General features: G+C 44.8%; 1 protein-coding gene across 1 annotated transcript; it reads left to right on the top strand.

The window, feature by feature from the left end:
* The first annotated feature begins 244 nt into the window (after positions 1 to 244).
* IKZF3 (IKAROS family zinc finger 3) lies at positions 245 to 13,761 on the top strand. The gene is made up of 3 exons (XM_087441104.1): positions 245 to 465; positions 580 to 696; positions 11,312 to 13,761. Exons 2-3 carry the CDS (start codon positions 612 to 614, stop codon positions 12,013 to 12,015), a joined length of 789 nt encoding a protein of 262 aa, XP_087297230.1. The 5' UTR covers positions 245 to 465; positions 580 to 611; the 3' UTR covers positions 12,016 to 13,761.
* Positions 13,762 to 22,005: the final 8,244 nt, after the last annotated feature.

Here is a 22,005-nt window from a genome sequence, read left to right as displayed (position 1 = left end):
ATTTAAAAGATAGGAACTGAAAGGAGCATGCTGGAAAAGAAAAAAAAGAAAAAACCACTCAGAATTTCAATACACAAATCACTGAGTAGATTTCTTGCTATCTGGGTAAGTGTATCTATTTTCAAAAGTGCTATTAACATAAACAGAGCAGTAAATCTGGGGCACCATACTTTTTTTTCAAAGTTGTTAAGAAGAATTATATCAGTCTGCAGGTGTCACACGCAGTTACTCAGAATCAGAAAGAAGGCTGATCGGGGGTTAGAAGATCTCCATCTATCTATCTTTTTGCAACCAACCACGTCCAGGCTGTTTATTTAATACTTCCTCTTGCTAATGAAGGTACTGGTTGGGGATGGGTCGGGCTTTCCCATCTCAGCATAAGACTGCAAGATTTGAATGTGCCCTGGTGCTGGCTTCACTGACCCCAGCAGGTACCCCAGGCAAGAATCTGAGCAGTAATAACAGGTAACAACAGAGTGTGCATCAGACCTCTGACACTTTTCCTTCCAGTTTATTTCCTTTTCTCCCCATTTACCAACGTGTTCTTTTCCCTTTTCTTTTTACGTTTTTCCAAACCAGCAAGTGCGGAGGCAAGACACATCAAAGCAGAGATGGGAAGTGAAAGAGCTCTCGTTCTGGACAGATTAGCAAGCAATGTGGCAAAACGAAAAAGCTCAATGCCTCAGAAATTCATTGGTAAGAATACAACCCTTTTTCCTGCTGTTGTTAGCAGATAGTTTGAATGAGATAACATAGGATGCTTACTACACAGGCCCTTCCTAGATTAATCTCTGTTAAAATAAGGTAATTGGTTTTCCATTGTACACTTTTATTCTTTGTGATTCATTTTGATAACTAGAGCAAATAGAATAAAATACTTTAATTAAAGAATCTACTGAAGATGGGAGTTTTTGGTATCCAATTCCCTAAATGGAGTTGGTGTTAAAAATGCTGTTCCTTCCTCTTTATTCTGAATGACAAATGTTGCATGAGAGAGTTTATGCAATTTACACCAGTAAGATGTTTGAGATAGCATTTTTGTAATCTTTTGTAATTATATTTTACAACTTGGTTCCGTTATCATGCTCAAACTTTTTCATGCTCTAAAATGTCTTGCCGTATTTTCTTGAATTTGATTGAGTATGGGCTTTAAGAGAAAGTGGTTGGGAAAATATAGATTTAAATAACAAGGTTTGATTTAATCATTTGTCTTACTGGAATTAATTTTTATGCCATTGATTTTCACATTGTCAAAAAATACAGCAGAATGAGATGGCTAAGAAATAATTACATCCATGAAAAGTGTTAGGACTGCCAAATGGCAGAGAGATTTTGCTGAACTCTCCCAGATGTTTACATAAATGTGACCATGATATTTAAAATAGATTTGTATTTGTGAAGTAGGCAGCTGAATTGAATGTATCAATTTTGCTATAAATTGAAAGTCGATGATATTAAACAAAAATAGTTATCAAACGAAAATAGACCTCCCTCAATGCCAATAATATTTTAGAAACCTGTCAGTCTGTTTTTCCAAAGCTACTTGCTGCTCTTGGTTTCTTCAGTCCTTTTGTGTTTATTCTTTTCAATAGCTTTTACAGATATTAAGTGCCTGCCTGGTTTTTAAGTCTGATTAAATTTTATTCTGGTCTAGATAATTTTTTTTTTACAGGTATACATTTTATGTGAATATATATTATAGAGATATATTGAAAGAACCCATATATTTCAAAATTACCTAGCTTGGTGTTTATACTTATTTATTTTATTTTGATTAGCTGAAAAGTTTTTGTACCATTTTAGTCACTTTAAGAATAAATTAGGTCAGACTAAAGTCCGTGCATTTCAGTTTAGAGACCCCCTCTTCCTTACCCTCTTCCCTCTCCTTGGTGAGAAATGTCAGGGAGCATGTAGTGACTTCCATATGGAGTTTAGGCACAGTGGACCAATTGCGATTCCAAGACATTATCTTAAAACATTGCTCATATCTTTTGAGCTTTACTTATGTGAAGACGTTCTGACTGGAGTACAAAAGAAGGCTTGGATTGTTATTCTATGCTATGAGTCTAATTTGATTTGGGGGAAGTTTTGACTCTAGAAATGGCTGAAGCTGATGTGGGAAGGGACATGGGGAGAGAAGAGCAAGAAAAAAAGTAAGGTGACAATTTCAGTCCAGTTATGGTCGATAGATACATTTTGGTCTAAGAGAACTAAAATATGAGAGGAGGTACCTCGTTCTTACAGCTGCCCTAAGCCTATTGTTGAGCTGAAGGCCTACTTCATATAAGTTGCTTTGGTATTTTCATGGGTTTAAAAACATGTTTCATGTGTCCAAGTCCATACCATTTGCCTGTTGCATCAGAGATCCATTCCATTTGTATATTACCACTGTGACCAGAGGATTTTCACCCCTCCGTTTCCAGACTCATGAGAGATGCTGATCTTGTAGGTGCTGATTTCTCTCATCTTCTGACCATCATGTTCTGTCTGTGCTAGAATCAGGAAACCCAGTAGAATTAGTTCTTGATTTGAGCTGAGGTAGCAACTTCAGGGCTTAGGGCCCTGAATAACTGGGGGAATTTTTTTTGTAAATTGTGGTATATAATGCAGTAGGAAGAGCACTGGTTTAGAAGCCAAAAGACCCAGATTCCGATTCTACCTCAGTCATTTCTTAACCTTGTGTGTGTTTAGACAAATCACATAACCTTTCTGGGCCTCTGTTTACTCATCTGTGAAATGAGAAGACTGCATAGGTGATGAAGTGATCAGGAAGGTACCTCCCAGCTCTATCATTCTACAAGTCTGTGAGGCGTATTAGAAAAGGCAGCAATTATGAATACCACTTTGTGTTTATAAGCCCATATGTGTAACTTCAGATAACTTTTTTTGCAAGGTTTTACAGATATGCTGTTTATCTTATGAACCATATCATATATTTTAGTTTTTTTAGGCAGTTGTTAAATGTGAGAATCTATAAAACAACTGCATTAGCTCAACATTCACATATTTTACTTAGGGCATTACTACTTGTTTATTTGCTCTTATGTCTATTTATTCATCATGAAATGGTTATAGAGCTCCTGCCATATACAGTTGGCCCTCTGTATCTGGGTTCCGCATCCAAGGATTCAGCCAACCTTGGATGGAAAGGCCTACGATGGTTGCGTCTGTACTGAATGTACCGACTTTTTTTTCTTGTCATTATTCCCTAAACAATACAATATAACAACTATTTACACAGAATTTACATTGTATTGGGTATTATAAGTAATCTAGAGATGATTTAAAGTATATGGGAGGATATGTGTAGGTTATATGCAAATACTGTGCCATTTTGTATAAGGGATTTGAGCATCCGGGGATTTTGTTATCCATGGGAGTCCTGGAGCCAATTGCCCAAGGATACTGAGGGACAGCTGCACCTGATATTCTTGTTCCTGAAGACTGTTTTAATAGTCTAGCATTAGCTTATATCCTGAATCTTTGTTTCAGAGATTATTTTTAAATAAAAGAAACTCCTTGAATCATTTAACTGAATCAAGCTTTTTGATAAAAAAATAGTAATGTCGGGCCGGCCCCGTGGCTTAGCGGTTAAGTGCTCGCACTCCGATGTTGGCAGCCCGGGTTCGGATCCCGGGCGCACACCGACACACCGCTTCTCCAGCCATGCTGAGGCCGTGTCCCACATACAGCAACTAGAAGGATGTGCAACTATGACATACAACTATCTACTGGGGCTTTGGGGGAAAAATAAATAAATAAATAAAATTATAAAAAAAAAAAAGAATTAAAAAAAAAAAAGTTCCTGCTTCCCTTTGTTCAGGGACGCCATGACTTTAAAAAAAAAATAGTAATGTCAAGGGGGAAAAAAAAGAAACATTATGACACTGTGGAGTGTATGGGATGAAGTGATATAAAACATATGGGGCAAATGTTTTCCCTCCTCGTCTCTTCTCTCTCCTACATTTCCTCTCCAAGGCACCATTTTCTGAAAAGATTCAGCTGCCAGGGAAATGGCAATGGGTAAAGTGTGAAGGAAGAATGAGTCACTCCCTTTAATCCTTACTGACAGTTGCACAGCACTCAGACCAACATTGGCTTCCCTGACCTCTTGAACTGTAAGGGGAAAGGTGAAATTATACCATCAGGTCAGCCTGTTAATTTCCCAGCAGGCTAGAGATAATTACCAGTAGGTAGCATTTTTTATCCATTAGAGATGAACTGAGGAAGGACGGATTGGATTAAGTCTAAATGCATTTAGCAACACAAAAACATACCTCTCTTGAAGAGTAAGAGTAAAATTAAGTTGCCCAAGTAAGAGAAAAATAAAATCATTTTTTTCCTAATTCTCCAAGAAATTTTGTATCCCTTTCTGTAAAATGGGAAATAAATTGACCCACATTCATTAGAAATCAGCATCTTAACATCATCAAAGTAATTCTTAGTTGTTCTTTTCAAAGGACAAGAAGACCTTACTTTTAGCACCAACCCTTTTAGGGGTTGTCCTTTCTCTCAGTCCTATTCTCTTGTTATAAACTTCTTTGACTATACTTCTAACTAGGCCATCTTCAAATATTTGGCTCAAAACAGAGGCCAGATTTCTTTCCTGGAGGGAGGAGGAAAATGACTACATTTCTGCATATTTCTTTTTCTAATTTTCATTCTTTCTTCAAAAACAGATGTGTTATTCAGACCAAAGTGGTTACCATAGCATCTCCTTATTTTTTTAGTTCTATGTATTACTTTATGAAAGGAAGTTTTCATGTTGAAAAGAACATGAAAAAAGATCTCACTCACCCGCGGTAAACATGTTAATGAGGTTTTGACACTTCGACAAACACCGTCAGTTCTGTTCTCCCTGTGAAGTAACTAATGAGAGATTGTCTGCTTTGGTTAACAGAGCGACAGGAAGCAGTTTTAATACCTAAGAGTAAAAAGTGTCTTCTCCCACCCCTTCCCAAAGGGCTGAAATCCATAATCGTATGAGCATTACAAAGTCATAGCATTTTAGAGCTTTAAGAGATACTAGGAACCACCCAGTGAAGTCCTCTTACCAAGGAGGGAAGGAGGATGGGAAAGATGGAGAAACACAACTGGTAGGTAACAGAGCAGGGCCAGAACCTCGGTCCATGAAGTGCTGCAGCCCAAGGCTTTCCTTCTCTTGGAGGTCACCCACAGTGATGCGTGTCATGTGCTACATGGGGGCTTTGTTTTTTTTTTTTTTTTTTTTTTTTAAAGATTTTATTTATTTTATTTTTTCCCCCCAAAGCCCCAGTAGATAGTTGTATGTCATAGCTGCACATCCTTCTAGTTGCTGTATGTGGGACTCGGCCTCAGGATGGACGGAGAAGTGGTGCCTTGATGCGCACCCGGGATCCGAACCCGGGCCACCAGCATTGCAGCGCGCGCACTTAACCACCAAGCCACAGGGCCGGCCCAACATGGGGGCTTTGGACAGGGAGGAGTCTAGTCATTGAAAGCTGGTGGAAGAAATGTCCTTGAAGAAGGGCAGTCATTCTCTCTCAAGGGTGTGTTTTCTTGAGAAAAGAGCTGTCTTCCCCTGGTGACTCCACCAGGACAGATGACATCCAAATAGCACTTCACAGTGTCTCACAGAGGACAAAGGTTTCTGCAGCAACAAAATGTGGTCTCCAGCTCAGTTTTCCTCGCCGCCACCCCCACAGCTCTCTCTGTTCTCTCTCCTCCTTCCTGCTTCTTGTTCTGTGGCTCCCCTCTGCTTTCCTCCTCCTGGAAGAAGTGTTAGTCACTTTAGTCTCATTAAGATTGAGATCAGAGCCATAATCATCATCAGTTATTCCATTTACCCTACTTACCTGCCTTTTTTTTTTTTTGATATGTGCTTGTGGTAAGAGTAAGTGATAATACACATGGGAAATTGTCTGAAGGTAACAGCAAATACATTTAAATGACTTGAAAAAACTTAAAGACTTAAAGAAAACCGGAATATTTCACATTAGCGCATCTTGATGACTGTAATATTGGAATTATTATTTTTCTAACATTCAAATCATTTTTCTCCCCTCTTCAAAAAAACTTTTCAGTGGCTCCCCATTGGAATAAAATCCAAACCACCCAAGTGTTCTGAGCCTTCCACAATCTGTCTCCAATTTACCTTTTCAAATTTATCATTTCAGCCACCGATCCTTTAATTCAGCCACAATGAACTACTCCCACTTCTATGTAATACTTTCCCACTTCTATGTAATCATTCTTTCCGTGCTCTCTGTCTGGAATGCCCTCCGTCACATCTGCCCTTAAAAGTACACGTGGGAGCCAGCCCTGATGGCGTAGCGGTTAAAGTTTGGCACGCTCCGCTTCGGCAGCCCCGGGTTTGGTTCCCAGGCGTGGAACCACACCACTCATCTGTCAGTAGCCATGCTGGGGCAGCGGCTCACATAGAAGAACCAGAAGAACTTACGACTATACATAACTATGTACTGGGGCTCTGGGGCTTGGGGGTTGGGGGGCAGAGTGGGGGCAGCAGGAAGGAAGAGAAAAAAAGGAAGATTGGCAACAGACGATAGCTTAGGGCGAATCTTCCCCTGCAAAAAAAAAAAGTACATGGTCTACATTCCCGTACTCTGCTGAGTTTTCTTGGCTCTGTCCTCCCTCTGCACTCAGGCAAGTTTAACACTCTACTTTTTGTGATGTATATGACTGTCTCCCCCACCTTCACTACCACCACCTCAGTTTATAGGGAGACTTTAAGAAAAGCATAGATTAATATTTGCCCATGTTACATGGGGCACATTTGAGAAATGGTCTGTATTTTCCTGTCTCCACTCTCTTGGCTACTCTATACTTTGTTCCACCACATAGCATTTAGGATGCTGATTTGTAATGAAATTGTGTAAATGCTGCATCTCCTATTGGATTGCAATTATGTTTGTATTCCTCAAAGCACCTAACATGGTGTGAAGCATATAATAATAATAATAATAATAGCTCTACCACTTATTGAGTGCTTACGCATGCCAAGCACTCTGTTAAGCACTTTATAGACATCACAACAACTCTGTGCATTACGGACATTTCTTGAATGCATGTGCTAGTCCATATGTAACAAAGCACAGTTGCTTTTCCACTGCTAATGGGAACCATCCCAGCAGAGAATCTGCAGTCACTGGCAGTGGTGGGATTGTGCAGCCATGGGCAAGTAGCAGCCGGGAAACAGCAGTTAACACTCAAACATATACTGAGATATATGGGCCCTTGGATTGCATCCTAGTTATCTATTTACCAACTGGGTGACTTCGGAAGGTTAATCAACCTGTTTCTACTTTAGATTCTTCATCTGACTAAGAAATGATAATTCCTCTTAGGTAAAATGAGACAATATGCAAAGTACCCAGGACAGCACTGGGTTTGTAGTAGGGGCTCAATAAATAGTAGCTCTTCTTATTAGTATTATGTATAAGGTACAGGGCTAGGTACTGTGAAGTATCAAGACCAGAAGTAAACAAATTAGGGTGGTGGATCTTATCCTTTGACCCCAAAGGCAGAGGTCTGAATCCACATGCTCAGTTAAGCCATTTTAGCCCTAGACTGTGATTTTGTAATTCCAAGTTGGCACCTAGAAGCCAACAACCATATGCCCTCACCACGTGGCAGCAATTCAGGTCAGGTGGTGGCTCAGTTTAGAGTTACCAAAGCCTGGATATTAGGGATTGGCACCTTTAAAAAGAATCACAGGTAGGGAATGGCCCAATCAGACAGCCTTGGTTTCTAAACTTAGGACTTGCTGTTGCCACTTGTATTTTCATTGGAAGAAAACCTCTAATTCAGCCTGAAGCTGCTATCATTAATCATTCAAAGGTGTGGTACAATTTTGACTAGAAGCTGGACTAGAGGCTCTGTGCAGGTTTGGGAGCAGTTACACTCTTGTGGTTTGACTAACCTTTTTTATGAGTGTGTTACTAAAGAAACGTGAGCTGTTGGCTTTTCAATTACTGTAGCTTACCCCTTCTGAGTTTCATACACATTGAGTCATCGTGTCTACAGGTGACTGATAATCATCTGCACTACTCAAGTTACCGTAACTCGGAGATGAGGGGATCTGATGATTGCAGGTTGTGTGCACGTGAAGATCTGAGGCTCTCCCATCCTCTTAACAATGAACAATGGTCTGCGTTAACCACAGAACTCAGTCACATATTTCCACTCATCCAGGGGTTTATTTTCCTCTTAGTGTTTTGCCTCTTACAACTTTAGTACTCAGCTGTTTTCTGACATATGCTGCAGGTGGTATAGATTGTGAAATTGCAGGCCTAGTTAAGTAAAGAAAACACTTTGGAGAAAGGATAAAAGCAGAGTTTGTGATGTGCCTGCCCTACCCCGGAAACTTTCTGGAGCCTATCTATTAGGTGAAAAGATAAAAAGAGTCTCAGGGATGCCTGGTATTTGGGGAGTTGAGTAGAGCTGGCCACACTGGAAAATCATCGAAAACCTTGAAAAGGCCAAGAAACCAAAGTTGATCATTTCTGTGTCACTTTCAGGGGAATGAGTATTGTGACCTTAGCTGGCTTTCATGTTCTCAGCCTCATTCTTCCAGACGGTCTTGATCAAAGATATAACCAATCTGGAAGTTGAAAATAAGAACCATTGATTACTTTGGCCAAGGTCTACTTTTCTGTTGCTTTTTATTGAGTTGCCAAGGCAGGGTGTTTTTCTTGGCCTATTTTTTCTCTCAGGTTTTATCTAGAATCTGTCAGGTTGGCCATAAGGTAGTGGGGGGGATGTAGGACAAATCCATCTGATTAGATTAGATCTTTTAGCTGGTCTTTCTGGCTCCAATTTCTCACTGTTCTGGTCCATCTTACACATTGCTGTTACATTAATATCCTGAAAATAACATTTTGATCACAAGCCTCCTTTGCCCAAGGGCATGTAGCAATTTGCTGTTTGTTCAAATCCAAACCCTATGGTTGGTCATTCAGAATGCTCATCATTTGGTCCCACCGTGTGTGATCTTTTTTCACTATCTTCCAAAATGTGAAATGCAGAGTGCCAGGAGGCCCAGAGGGCATTTACAAACCTTGATCCACATGGCAAGAAAATTATTTTCTTTGTAGTTCTCTTTCTGTCTCCCTGATTATACCAACGAGAAAGATTTAGACTTAATCTGATGCTAGTTGTCTTTAACTAATCTCACACTTGATAATCTCTGTTTTTAACAGAGAGGGGATCTTTGTTTCCAAGCACTCATGGTAGTATCTGATCAAAATTTAATAAACTGCTCTGTTTCATTGTCTTTATTTTTCATAGTTACTTTCAGTTTGTGGCAAGTGATTCTGGTTTTCTGTTTATGTTAGTGATTATAAAGTTACCTTAAAAAATTTATTTTTAGCAAAGAAAATGTGAGCTGATTCAAACAAAACAAAAAACACTACTATTTACCAAGTGCTTTCTATGGGCCAGGCACTGCTCTAAGCACTTACCAGTGACCCTATGAGGTAGATACGATGATTATCTCCGTTTCACATGAAGACATGGAACTATAGACAGATTAAATAACTTGCCCCATATCACACAACTAGTAAGTTGATGAGCCAGCATCAAATCAAGCTCTCAACCACCACACTACCCTGGTGTGTGAATATTGCAGAATGTGAAGGAAGAAGTGAAATTTGAGAAATACTTTATTTCAGACTTCTTGATATAGCTATAGCCAGACTCTCTTAGTCTTCCCTGCTCACGTCCTATATAGTCTCACTACTCTGCCTTCATTCATGCTCCTCCCTCAGTTAGGATGTCTCTTCTACCTCTCCAAAAATCTAAATCCTACCAGTTCATCAAGACCCTTCTCAAAATTTAGGTTTACCTGGAATGCTTTCCCTTCCTCAAGTACTCCTGAGTTTTTTGCATTCCCTTAACACTTAAATATACAATTTGTACCAAACCACTTTGCCCTTGCCTTATAATTCTAGTTACAGAAGACGCGTTACTCCCCTGCTTAAATGCCTCGAACTTGGCATTTAGAATAAAGTCAAAGGCCTCCATATAGCAAGGCACCCCTTTCACAACTTTTATCATTTTTTTTTCTCCAATTCCATATATATAAGTCTTATTTCTCTCCCACTAGGTTGGAGACACCTCATAAGCGGGAACTGGTTCTTCCAATCCTTTCGTTTTCCTGTGTTTTTCCATTACTGAACCCTTTCCTGTATGGCAGTGCCAAGTTTTGGAACCACAACATGCCTCGGAAATGTTATGGCAGAGCGGATATGGTTCAGCAAATGTCTCCAGAATCCAGTCCACAGAATGAAAAAGCATCAGCAATAACCTTAGCCTCACTTCCAGCACCTGACACATCCTCCCCGCTTTCTCTTCCCTCTACCAGCCGCTCACCACTGAGCACATCTGCCATCAGTGCAGACCCCGCTCCTGCCTTCCGTGTGGCCAGAGAGCCTCTGTTTTCTAACACACAACACCCACACGCCCTGAAGGTGGCTAAACTCTGTTTTCAAAATTTCTCAGCAGTTTGACATGAGATGTAGGAAAGGGTGACCACAAATAAATTTTTCAGTTAAGTGTGAGATAGGTCCTAATGATCACGTATGTATCAATGATATATTTTTTTCAAGCAAAAGAAGAATAACACGCTTTATGAAAGGGACAAAGATCATGATCTTTCATCGAGAAAGCTTTTCTAAAACCTACATGTGAAGCCTGTTTACTTAAATCTCAGTCAGTCTGGTGACTGATGTGTTTGGGGAGTAGTAAGTTGGAGTGTGGGGGGCTATTTTTCCGACCTCTGTAGCTACTTAAAAAGCTGCTGAGGCCAGTCGCTGAGCATCCCCACTTTTTGCAGCACTTCTGTCCCCCTGGCTCCCTAGTATTACAAGCGGAAAATAACAAGCAAACTAAGAGTTTGGGAATTGACTGTGTCATAAGAGGTCACGAATAGTAGAAGTGCAGAGGCCCCCATACTCCTGCGTAGTAGTAGCTCCCTTGCCCCCTCTAAATCCCATCCTAGTGTTCTCTTACTTCCTTTTCTCCAAACTTCCCCTCTGACATGGCAGTGGAAACAACTCACATTGTAGCCTCAACTTAATGACATCTCTGACTCTCCCTTTTGCCTGCTGGCTTAATTTATTTTGACTGTACAAACGTGTGCTGTCAACCACCGTCCCCTGAGATTTCAGCACCGTATGGAACCACTCTGCCTGGGCTGGTGTTCTTGAGCAGGCAACATGTCCTTCCTCACTTTTCAAGGACTCTGGAAAATAACTTTACAAACTCTCTGCCTTTGTGTTGTTCCTTTTGTAACTCTTTCTTTCACATGTTCTAGGTGAGAAGCGCCACTGCTTTGATGTCAGCTATAATCCCAGCTATATGTATGAGAAGGAGAGTGAAATAATGCAGACCCGAATGATGGATCAAGCCATCAATAACGCCATCAGCTATCTCGGTGCCGAAGCCCTGCGCCCCTTAGTCCAGACACCGCCTGCTCCCACCTCAGAGATGGTGCCAGTTATCAGCAGCATGTATCCCATAGCCCTCACCCGTGCCGAGATGCCGAATGGTGCCCCCCAGGACCTGGAAAAGAAGAGCATCCACCTGTCAGAGAAGAGCCTGCCTTCTGAAAGAGGCCTCTCCCCCAACAATAGTGGCCATGACTCAACGGACACTGATAGCAACCATGAAGAACGCCAGAATCACACTTACCAGCCGAATCACATGGTCCCTCCTCGGGCCCGCAATGGGATGCCACTTCTGAAGGAGGTCCCCCGCTCTTATGAACTCCTCAAGCCCCCACCCATCTGCCCAAGAGACTCCATCAAAGTGATCAATAAAGAAGGGGAGGTGATGGATGTGTATCGGTGTGACCACTGTCGAGTCCTCTTCCTGGATTATGTGATGTTCACTATTCACATGGGTTGCCATGGCTTTCGTGACCCTTTTGAGTGTAACATGTGTGGATATCGAAGCCATGATCGGTATGAGTTCTCGTCTCACATAGCCAGAGGAGAACATAGAGCCACATTGAAGTGAACATCTGGTCCCAGAGATGATTTGTGCCTGAGCATTGAACATCGTTCTTAAAAACTGATAAATCACTCTGAAAACAAACTCAGTTCCAAACTCCTTTCCATACCATTTTTAGCATCCAAAGGGTCATATTCACATGGGCAACAGAGAAACGCTGTCTTCATTCAGAAATTGTTTGCAGATATATCATGTTACTACTTTTGTGAAACTTTTGTTTTCCCATCAAGGACTTGAATTTTATGATATTTAAAAGCCAGTGAAGTATTTGGTCATTATTTTTTGCAGCAATAGAGCAGGCCTTCCTTGGAGTTTGTTGCCAGTCGAAAGAATCCCCCAGTTGTGCTGCATGAGACATTCTTTCTGAGATTCATCAGCCATATGTGGAAAAGCCTTTTGGTCATATGCCCAGAACCACGGAGAAGAAGAGCTGACCAGCTGACCTTGCTGGGAAGTCTTGCCCTTCTGCACTTAACACAAGGCTGAAGAGTTAGGGTAGAATCTCCCCATCTCAAATTATAGTCTAATAATAAGGAAAAGAACAGCCGTAAAATAAGTATCTGTTACCAAACTGAAGACCCCAGTCTCCGAGCATCAGTTGCATTTCTTATCACACAAGCAAAAAAAACCAAGTCATCTGATGATACTTCTGCTTCTGCCCTTTGCCTTCCATCTCCAATTAAAAGCTGCTTTGGGTTAAACCAGTCACCTATAGGAGAAATTCTATACCAAAGAACCTATGGTTTAAAATATAGACTGTCATTGAAACTCCAGGAAGTTGGCCACTGTGGGTGACAGCATCCATTTCCTATGATCAAGATTGGCAGAGCTGGGCTCTGAGGCGGGAAATGGTTCAGCAGCACCACCAGGGGAAAAAAAAAAAAACAGCTACCCAAAGTTCTTGGTCTCTTTCATGGAGTATTGGTGTACAGACCCAAAGCAAACTTGCCAAAGATTTTTTTGACAAAGAAATACCAAAGAGTCCAAAAAGTATGACTTAGTGTCCCCCTCCCCACAGGAGAGGAACCAGGGACAGACGCCATGAGTGCTGTTTAGATCAGAGCTGAGCTTCACAATGGGGTGAGGAGGGGAGCACCTCTGCTGGCAGGTTCTCCTTGATCAGGCAGGTTGGGGTTTTCCCCCCCATTTTAAATGGAGCTGCTATATCCCACGAAGATTCCTGAAAGCCTGATCTTGGTTCTGCAGATGTATCGGTCATCTTTATCATGAGTTATAGGAGACATGCTATCAAGGAAAAACGCTGTGATAACTATAAAATTAGCACTGGAATAGGAGTCACAAAATCGGTTTGCTGATTCCATATTTGCCACTAATTAGCTGTATGACTTTGGGCAAATCACTTAATTCTTAAAACTAAGTTTCCTTAACCATAAAAGAAGAGTTGGATTTAGACATTCTGTAAGGTCCCTTCCAGCTTTACATTTATGTGATCATGCAGTAACCACAGTTAATTTTTAAACCTCTTAATGTATGGGTATTAAGCAGAAGAGTATGTATATGAATATCTGTTTCACATGTCTTTGGTGTGAAAATGGTAGTTGTTGTTAAGTTTTTCCTTTAACCTCTGAGTTGTGAATGTGAAGAGGATGGTGGGGAGGAACAAAAAACAGGAAGGTATTTTGATCTTGCCCCAAAGTGTACACACAAACTGGCACCTGCAGCTGCTTGCCAGAGGCTTTTTTTTTTTTTTTTCCTTTTTAAGATCTTGTGTTATGGAAAATAAATTCTGCTTCCAGGGATAAGTTCATGGAGCCTATTTACAAATTAAGAGTCAGCTTTGTGAACGTTTCTACCGGAGCCAAGAATCCCAGATTCCTGGTAGATTAGTGTTTTATGTATCTGCCTTGATATTTCCAAAGGGCTTATGCATTAGGCTCAAACTCAACTTGTTCATGTCCTGCCTGTAATTAAAATGTTCCACCTCAGACCGCACAAATGGCTTATCCTTCTTTGTAGCATGGCGTCTGTCTCAGGAAAAAAGATTTTGTGAAATTCCATGGCAACAGTCCCAACCTGTTTGAGAGTTCAGCTAAAAGACTACATGTGTTTCAGTGTGTAGTCTTCAGTGTTTCAGTGTATTTCCATAATCCTAGACTCCAAGCCATGCCAGGTTGCTTATACCCATTGTGAAAGAGGATTTGCTTATTATATTCTTAAAATATCACACATCCTGTTGACTCTTCAGGGGACAAAAGAAAGAGAATTTGGAAGCAAGGATTAGTAGGAAAGAAAGCTAGGGAAAGCGAGCATTTCCACCCGATTAGTGGGAAAGTCTATGCTGAAGAGACCAGCTTGTGCACCTTAAGATAGTGAAACTAAGGCCCATCCCACCAATGGGGACTCTTTGTAGATATGACCCTCATTTTCCCTGTGACTAATGGATTTTCTGAATGATTTCCATTCCTCTGAGGTCAGTTTTCTGAGTGGGGTGACCACTCACAAAGGCTGCGCTTCCATTGTAGCATTCTGAGTCTAGGATGAGGCACATCAAGTCCAGAGAAAATTTTTATGTGGAAACTCCACATTCTTAAATCTTAAAGTTGAACCAGGTGGTATGTGGTGGTTACCACCTCACAGGTAAACACTTACTTCTGTAGGTACTCTTTATACTAATTAACGCCCTCCTCCCTCCCACTTGCTGAGTGGGTGAAGGAGAATGTTAGCAAGATGCCTAGAGAGAAGGGCGGGATCAGGATTCACATCTGACCTTGTTGAAAAGTGAATTCCTGTAGCAGCTTCAGACAGCACATTTACTTTCTCAGCCAGAGTCCCTATGAACTTGAGCCTTATAGGACTTCTCTTCTTCTTTTCCCACCAACCCTCTTATTAGGCAGGCTTCCCACCACACACCCAGGAGGCCACAATCTGAGGAACAACCAAACCCATGAAAAGTTCGCTCACAGCCAAGGTGACAGAATTGGGGTGAGGGTAGAGAAGGAAGAGATTGGGTCTCCAGATGGTCCTTATCACTATTTGAAGTGTTGTATAGGTATTTCCTACTGGCCCAGAACTAAACAGAAGTGTCTCCCCCATGACCCTCCACCACCACCACCAGGAAAAAGAAGATATTAATAAATCCACCAGTGTTTAGATTCCGTAAGTCATTCTCCCAAAAACGTATTTGCCTTGACACAGATAAGCTAGCTGATCTTATGCTTTGCTACCCATTCTGAGCTGTTCCTGACTCAGCTTCTGACTTTGTCAGTGACAGAATTTATCACCTTTTAAATGCAGCTCTTAACATTTTGCTAGGCCCATACTCACAGTGGCCCAGATATAAAATGACCTCAGATTTCTTTTGGAAAGAGAAATTTTTTAAAAACAAAATTTTACTCAGTTGTAACACTGTGTTATTAACAAATCTCACATCAACATAAAGTTTTTCCAAGCAGCTTCTGTGTCACTACTCTTATTCTCCTCCTTTGCTTTCCCCCACTCCTCTGCTAAATGGGAGGTTTAGAATATTTTAAGGGAAAAAGCAGTACTTCTGATATATATCCCAGGGCAGGCAATAAGACCGTAATAGATATGTTAAATGTTAAATATTTAAAGTCCTGACTTTAAAGTATACCCCGCCGAGAGTAGGTCTCTATGGGAGATTTGGAAACTCCGGGACACAGATTTGAGTCCTCAGAAATGTCCAAGCTCCTTCACAAAGACTTGGAATTGGGACTCGTGAGGTCAAGAAGAGAAAAGAAAGTGGAGCGATGAAAATTTTGTCCTAGAAAATAGCATCAGGCTGTGCAGAAGAGGAGATATACAGTGATATCTCTTATCTTTTAAGGAATTGGGAGCTGTTTATGTGCTCAGACAGAAAGTATAGTTCAGAGAATCTCTATAAGCAGAGTTCAGAAAAGCAGAATGATTTGGGATTTAAGTGCCTGGAAAGAGGATAATTTTGACCTGAAACCAAAGGCTAAACCTGAGCCATCCTAGCAAAAGGACTCTGTTCTCTAAGGCCAAAGGACTGAACGGTTTGGAGAATGATCAATGAACCCAGAGTTGGGGACTGCTGCCTCTAAGGACTGTGGACTTGGAAAAGCCTAGAAGAGAGGTGTAGGCTTTAAACTTATGTGAGCTCTTAACACAAGACTGTACCTCTACGTACCCAAGCTGTATATAGTCTGTACACCACCATGCCATCAATATGATAAAAAGGTCTTTGCACTTTGAAGAAGTTAGACGTTAAGTTTCCTCTGAATATTACAATAGTGGACTGTCTTATACATTGATTTAAGTTGTTATTTGAAACTGGAATGTTAATGTTTTCATTAAACAATGTAAGGTCATAACAATGTCTACCTCCCAAGGATGTTGTGAGGTTTTATGTAATTTTGTCTATTGAGTAATGTTGTGTTTTTTTAGGGGAGGGGGGAAATTATGTTGGATGGTTGCAAATTTTCCACTATGTGTACTGTATCTAGATTTAAAGACATGGAAAATATTCAAGACCATAATAGTCATTCAGTTGCCAATGGAGGCAACTGATCTCTAACACACAGTTTCCTTCATGTTGTTTTAATGCGTAAGAGTAAAGAATATGCTGAACCTTAGAACCATTGTGAGTTAACCACATGCTGCAGATACTTCGTGGCATTGCAGCCAGGGAAGTAGAATAGCTTTGCTCCCTCACTGCCTTATGAGCCCTCGACCATTAATTTCCCAAGCCATAGAGTTTCCTCAAATGGTCCTCGCTGTCCATCTCTCCATTGACCTCCCTCTAGAAAGCCTGAAGAGCAGTCCCATGATGCCACCCACCTTCTCCCAAGCCCATGCCATGCATCTGTGGGGCCTACTTCATATTCTGAATGTAATTGCAGCTTTGCTTATTCCTCTCCTAAAAAGATTAAGAACTAACACTTTAACATGTTAGGAAAATGGGGCAGCCTTAAAAATGACTGATCCCATTGCCAGTGACTCATTCATACAAGGACTTTTCCAGGTTAGCAGACAAGGCCCTTTTTGGTGGGCCTGCTTCTGTGGGTTCACAGAAACCAAATTACTGTGGGTTGCAAAGAATTAGCAGGTCATTTGAAAAGCAGACATCCCTTCACCCAGACTGTGGTTTTGCATGCTCGAGTTCTCAGTCTGTGAGCTTTGGTGAGGGATCATTTTGGCTACTGGAAAAACCATAGCTTATTTTTAATTTCTGGTTGCCAAAGCCACCATACGTGTGGTCTGTGGATGACCCTTGTCTGCAGAATGATGAGGCTGGGGGGAGGGGGCAATGTGGTTTGGGGCTCAGGGTGGCCTTCCCACCAGGAGTGAGGGAGGGAGACCTTGCTGAGCGGTTTTCACACAGCCTGTGCTCACAGCACTCTCATCTGGGTTTCCCAGAAATGCCCTCCCTGCCCAGCAATGACCTTCCCTCCTGATTCCTCTGAGTTTTACCTGGAGTCCAACCATTTGGAGCACCGTAAGGTGCCCTACTCATCTGTAAAGACTGTTTAAAGAGTCGGCTTCTGAAATGTAGCAATGCTAACCTTGCCGGAACCATAATGAGTGCACCCTCGCATCAAAAGCAACCCTGCTGATAGTTTTCAAGGTTTCTTTATCATGTTTGATTTTTACACTGAAAAATAAAAAAATACTGGTGTGTTTAAAATTAGTCATTGTGCATGTCTATCATTTGTAGTTGCTGCTGTCAGAAAATGGAAGGATTTCATACTGCCTCTAGGAATATTTTCTTAATTTAGCCCCTCTGGCTGTTTCTTTTTTTTTTTTTTTTAAAGAGTTTTTATTTTTATTGTATTGTATTTTATTTTTGTGTGTGTGTGAGGAAGATCGGCCCTGAGCTAACATCTGCCAATCCTCCTCTTTTTGCTGAGGAAGACTGGCCCTGGGCTAACATCCGTGCCCATCTTCCTCCACTTTATATGGGACACCGCCACAGCATGGCCTGACAAGCGGTGCGTCGGTGCGCGCCCGGGATCCAAACCGGCGAACTCCTGGCCGCCGCAGCGGAGCGCGCGCACTTAACTGCTTGTGCCACTGGACCGGCCCCCCTCTGGCTGTTTCTTAAAGTCCAAGTACCAAGATAAATGGAATTATCACCAAAATAAAGCATCCCACGTGACAGCTTACTGAGCCCGCCATGGTATCCTACTGCTGGCCCCTGTGTCCCCACAGTGGGGTTCTGGTTCCACTGGTCCTTAGTTCACTAAGGGGACCTGAGGAGGTAGGGGCCTGGACTTGATGGGATCAACACATTGAGCACAGTGTCTCCCAGTTCCAAGACACCACTCCACCCTCCCTCCCAGCAGGGATTCTTCTTAAAAAGACAGGCAAGTCCTGACTTTTTCATCTCTGGAGTCCCAGAAACATCCACCTTAGGAAACTCAAGTTGCAGTTGCTGAACTCAGCCACAGTTAAATATCGTCTATAGCTACTTGGAGGCCCAAACCTAAGGTGCTGAGGGGCAAACTAGGAGCATGGCATAGGGATCGTGCAGCTTTCTCTCTGTCTTGATATCGTCTGTTCTCTCTCAGAAAATGTCAGAAAAGAGTCTGAGAGCAGGTCGGGCCTTCTGCTCAGCTTCATCCAAAACACCTTCCCTTTCCCCTCTTCTGTGGAAGGAGGAGGACGTTTCTGAAGTTTAGGATTAGCAAGCTTGGGGACAGCTTTCGCTGGCTCTACATTCAGCACCATGTCTTCCCTTCAGCACTACCAGACTGTTTTGAAGATCTCCAGCAGGTTTTCCAGCCTCAACACCAAGGACAGGGAGAGAGGACCCACATTGCAGCCTGCCTTTGTATTTTAACATTCAATACATTAAAAAATGGCCTCTTGGTAGCTGATTTTCAGCCTTGGAGAGAATGGTATGTGGCTTTCTCCATCCCCACTCCCCTCCCAAAGCAGAAGCAGCTCAGGGAGAAAATAGGGAGACAGGGAGACTCAGATCCCCTCTGCCAATGAGCAGTAGAGAGCTCCACATCTAACTAGTGCTGGGGTTGGGGCTGAATGGACTTCCTTCCCACCTGAGGATAGTTTCCTTTCCTAATTCTTGGGAACTAACTCGATGCTTTAGAGGCTGGTGGGCCTGGCGGTGGAAGCCGCCCCACACCTGCACCCTCCTCCTCGCCCTCCCCCATCACTCGACACAACCAGGTCATTCACACAGGCTGTGGCGCCCAAACTTCCACCTGCAGGCAACTGCCACCCAAGGGCAGGCAGGGGGACAAGGACCTAGCTCCCTTCCCTCACATTCCATCCCCTAGCATCCAGAGTCTGAGGAAGAGCGGAGGTTAGAGCTCTGGGAAGGCGTGGAACGCTGAGGGATGGTGGAGACGCACATACTGCCCAGGACACAAGTTCTAGCTGCAGAGCATTCCCGGTGAGACAGTCGTTTGCATAAAAGCCAAAAGCCACTGCACCTGGGGTGGGGAGGCCCTCTGGGGAGGTACTCCCTGGCTTGGGGGAGAGGGGGGAAGGAAGGTGTCATGGAAAGTCCCTGAAGGACACGGGGTGTTGAATTTGCTGTGGTTTTGTTTTTAACTCTGCTTGACCTGTGAAGTAGGCAGCTGCCTCCCTTCCCCCAAATAACAGACCTTCCCCCAGAATAACATGAACATACCCAGGGAAAGAGCACTGCAGTGGAAAGAATGGAGGTTAGAGGGTGATGTAAACTGCCCCCCTTCCCCAGGACTGAGGGGGCAGGAAGCCCCAGAACAGCCTTTTCCCATCACCTCACCTCCCTCCCTCAGCCCCCCGGCCCCCTGGCCCAGAAGAGCTGCCTAGTCAAATAAACCACAGCCCTGGGGGCGGCTGGTGGATGGGAACTAGGGGGGCAGATGCCGCCTCCTCCTCCAGGCTCATCCTTCCACCAGCTCAATCCCCATGCCACCCCCACCGGAATTACATTCTCAGCACCCCCACCTCCCTCTCACTCACAGACCCTAACTGCCCTCCCTAGGCTCCTGGGTGTGTGTGTGTTGGAGGAAAGCAGGCAGAGTCAGTGAATCCAGCAAAGCTCTGAAGTCTCAGTAAAGCAAACGACCGCTGGTGCAGACTCCAGCTGAGGATCTGGACTCCTGGGTTCCAGTCCCAGACCTGCCTCTCTCTGGGTCACCCTGGGCACTTGACTTTCCCTCTCTGGGCCTTGATTTTTCCCTGGAGTCAGGGATCTCTGAAGTTCTTTCCAGCCGGGACTCAGCCAGGCATTTCCTTTAACTCCAGAAACAAGAGTGGAGAGAAAGAAGGTCCAGTTCCCTCTTCCTTCTCTCACCACCAAACGCAGGCACTGGGAGAGAGGTGGGGCCCTGGAGCTAGGGTGATGGGGGCCTATGATTTTCCCAAGTGGTCACTTTCTTTTAACCACTCTATGAAATTCCAATCCTGGCCCACTGGGGTGTGGGGGACAGCGAGGTGACAGCGGAATTGTGAGAGGCTCTGAATAGGGGCATCGAGGCGGGGTCTAAACTCCGGGCCTCCGTCCTGTCTCAGGATCTCCTCTTAATTCTGCGTGGACCCGGACACCAGATTCCCGGGTTACCGGTGCCTGGGAGAGGAAAGCGAAGGCCGGGCGGAGAGGGGGAAGGGGTGCGGTGCGAGGTGGGACTTGAGGGGGGTGTGAGGGGAGGGGCAGCTGCACTTCTGAGAAACAGCTCGGCGTCTCAGCAGCCCGCAGCCTAACCCCCTGCCTGCGGCTTCACAGCTCGCTCCTCCTGCCGCCCACGCCGCTCGGGGCCTCTCCGGGGGTCGGCAGCCCCCGCGGAGGCGGCGGCTGCTGGGGAGGAGCGGCAGCTCCGGGGACTGCGGAGTGGAACCCATGGCGGGGGGGTGGAAAATAGAGGAAGGCGTGGGTCGCGTGACACCCCAGGAGTAAAAACCCATCCCTCACTTGGGGTGCCGAGCGCTGGACCTCGGCACGGCCGTGTGTCCCCCCCTCTAACCCCACCCCAGGTACTCTCCCATCACACCCGGGGTAGGATCCAGAAGTGAAACTGCTCGGGGTCACAGCCCAGCGCCGCCGCTGCGCCCCGCCCCGCCCTTCCGGGCACTGCAGCCTTGCAGGATCTCCCAGCGCTCAGGCGACTGCAGGGGAGGAAACTGGGGGAGGGGAAGGGGAAGTGCCCCGCGGGGCAGTCTGCAGAGCGCGGCCCTCTCTCTTGGGGGTACCCGCTCGTAACCACGAGTGGGAACCTCGAGAGGCGCCGGCCGACCTCTACATCAGGAGCAGAGCGAGCGGCGCCTGCACTTCCCGCCACGGCCGCTGGGTGTCACTGCAGCCGCGCGGCTGAGCCCGCTCGGCGCCGTCGGGAGGCGGGGGCGTGGGTCCCCGGAGCCGGAGGACAGAGCCGCCACGTCCGCGCAGGTCCTGTTTGGCCTTCGCCCCCAGAGCCCCGCGATGCTTCGATGTGGTGCTCAGACCTTCCTCCACCCGCCTGGTCTCTGGAGGCCCCCACCGACTCACAATGAAGAACAAACTAACCCCCGTGCCCCACGACGGATGGGCTTGTTGATGTGGCGCCACGCAAGCCACCTCCCGCAGGCCCCGGGGACCGACGGCGCGTACTCGGCTACCTCGGTGGGGCCGGGTGCGCCGAGCGCAGGCCGCGGGCGCGCCCCCTGGTGAAACGCGCGGGCCTTTCCGCCGCAGAAGTGGAGGCGGCTCTGCCGAGCCCGGCGCCCGTAGCTCCCCGACGGCTCGGCGCCCAGAGGCCGTGCAGGCAGGGTTGTCCGGGGGAAGAGGGAAACGGAAGGGCGGGCGCGGATGCAGCTCACTTTCCGCACGTGCTGCCGAGCTAGAGCGACTGCGGAATGGGTGTTCCCGGGTGCGTCCTCACTCTTACTCCAGCCTCGCCCGACTCTTAGGTCACGCCCTACTCGCCCAGTCGCCTCTCCCCACCCTCCCAGTTCGCCCCTTAGATGTGTGGGAAGGGCTGGCTCGGCTGGGAGAAGGGAACCAGAAGGTGGGAACCTGTATCGGAACGGAAGAGTGTAAGAGGGCCGTGGGTGGGCCAAGGCTGGAAGAAA

The sequence above is a fragment of the Ceratotherium simum genome, chromosome 16 (assembly GCF_057802395.1).
Source record: "Ceratotherium simum simum isolate JZ-2026a chromosome 16, ASM5780239v1, whole genome shotgun sequence".
NCBI classification, from domain to species: Eukaryota; Metazoa; Chordata; class Mammalia; order Perissodactyla; family Rhinocerotidae; genus Ceratotherium; species Ceratotherium simum.
Note: the sequence above shows the minus strand (reverse complement) of the source record. Positions and strands in the feature narration are given on the sequence as shown.

Coding starts and splice junctions, on each gene's coding strand:
- IKZF3 (XM_087441104.1), top strand. CDS start 612: ATGGGAAGTGAAAGAGCTCTCGTTCTGGACAGATTAGCAAGCAATGTG. Junction 697..11,311: donor AATGCCTCAGAAATTCATTG/GTAAGAATACAA, acceptor CACATGTTCTAG/GTGAGAAGCGCCACTGCTTT.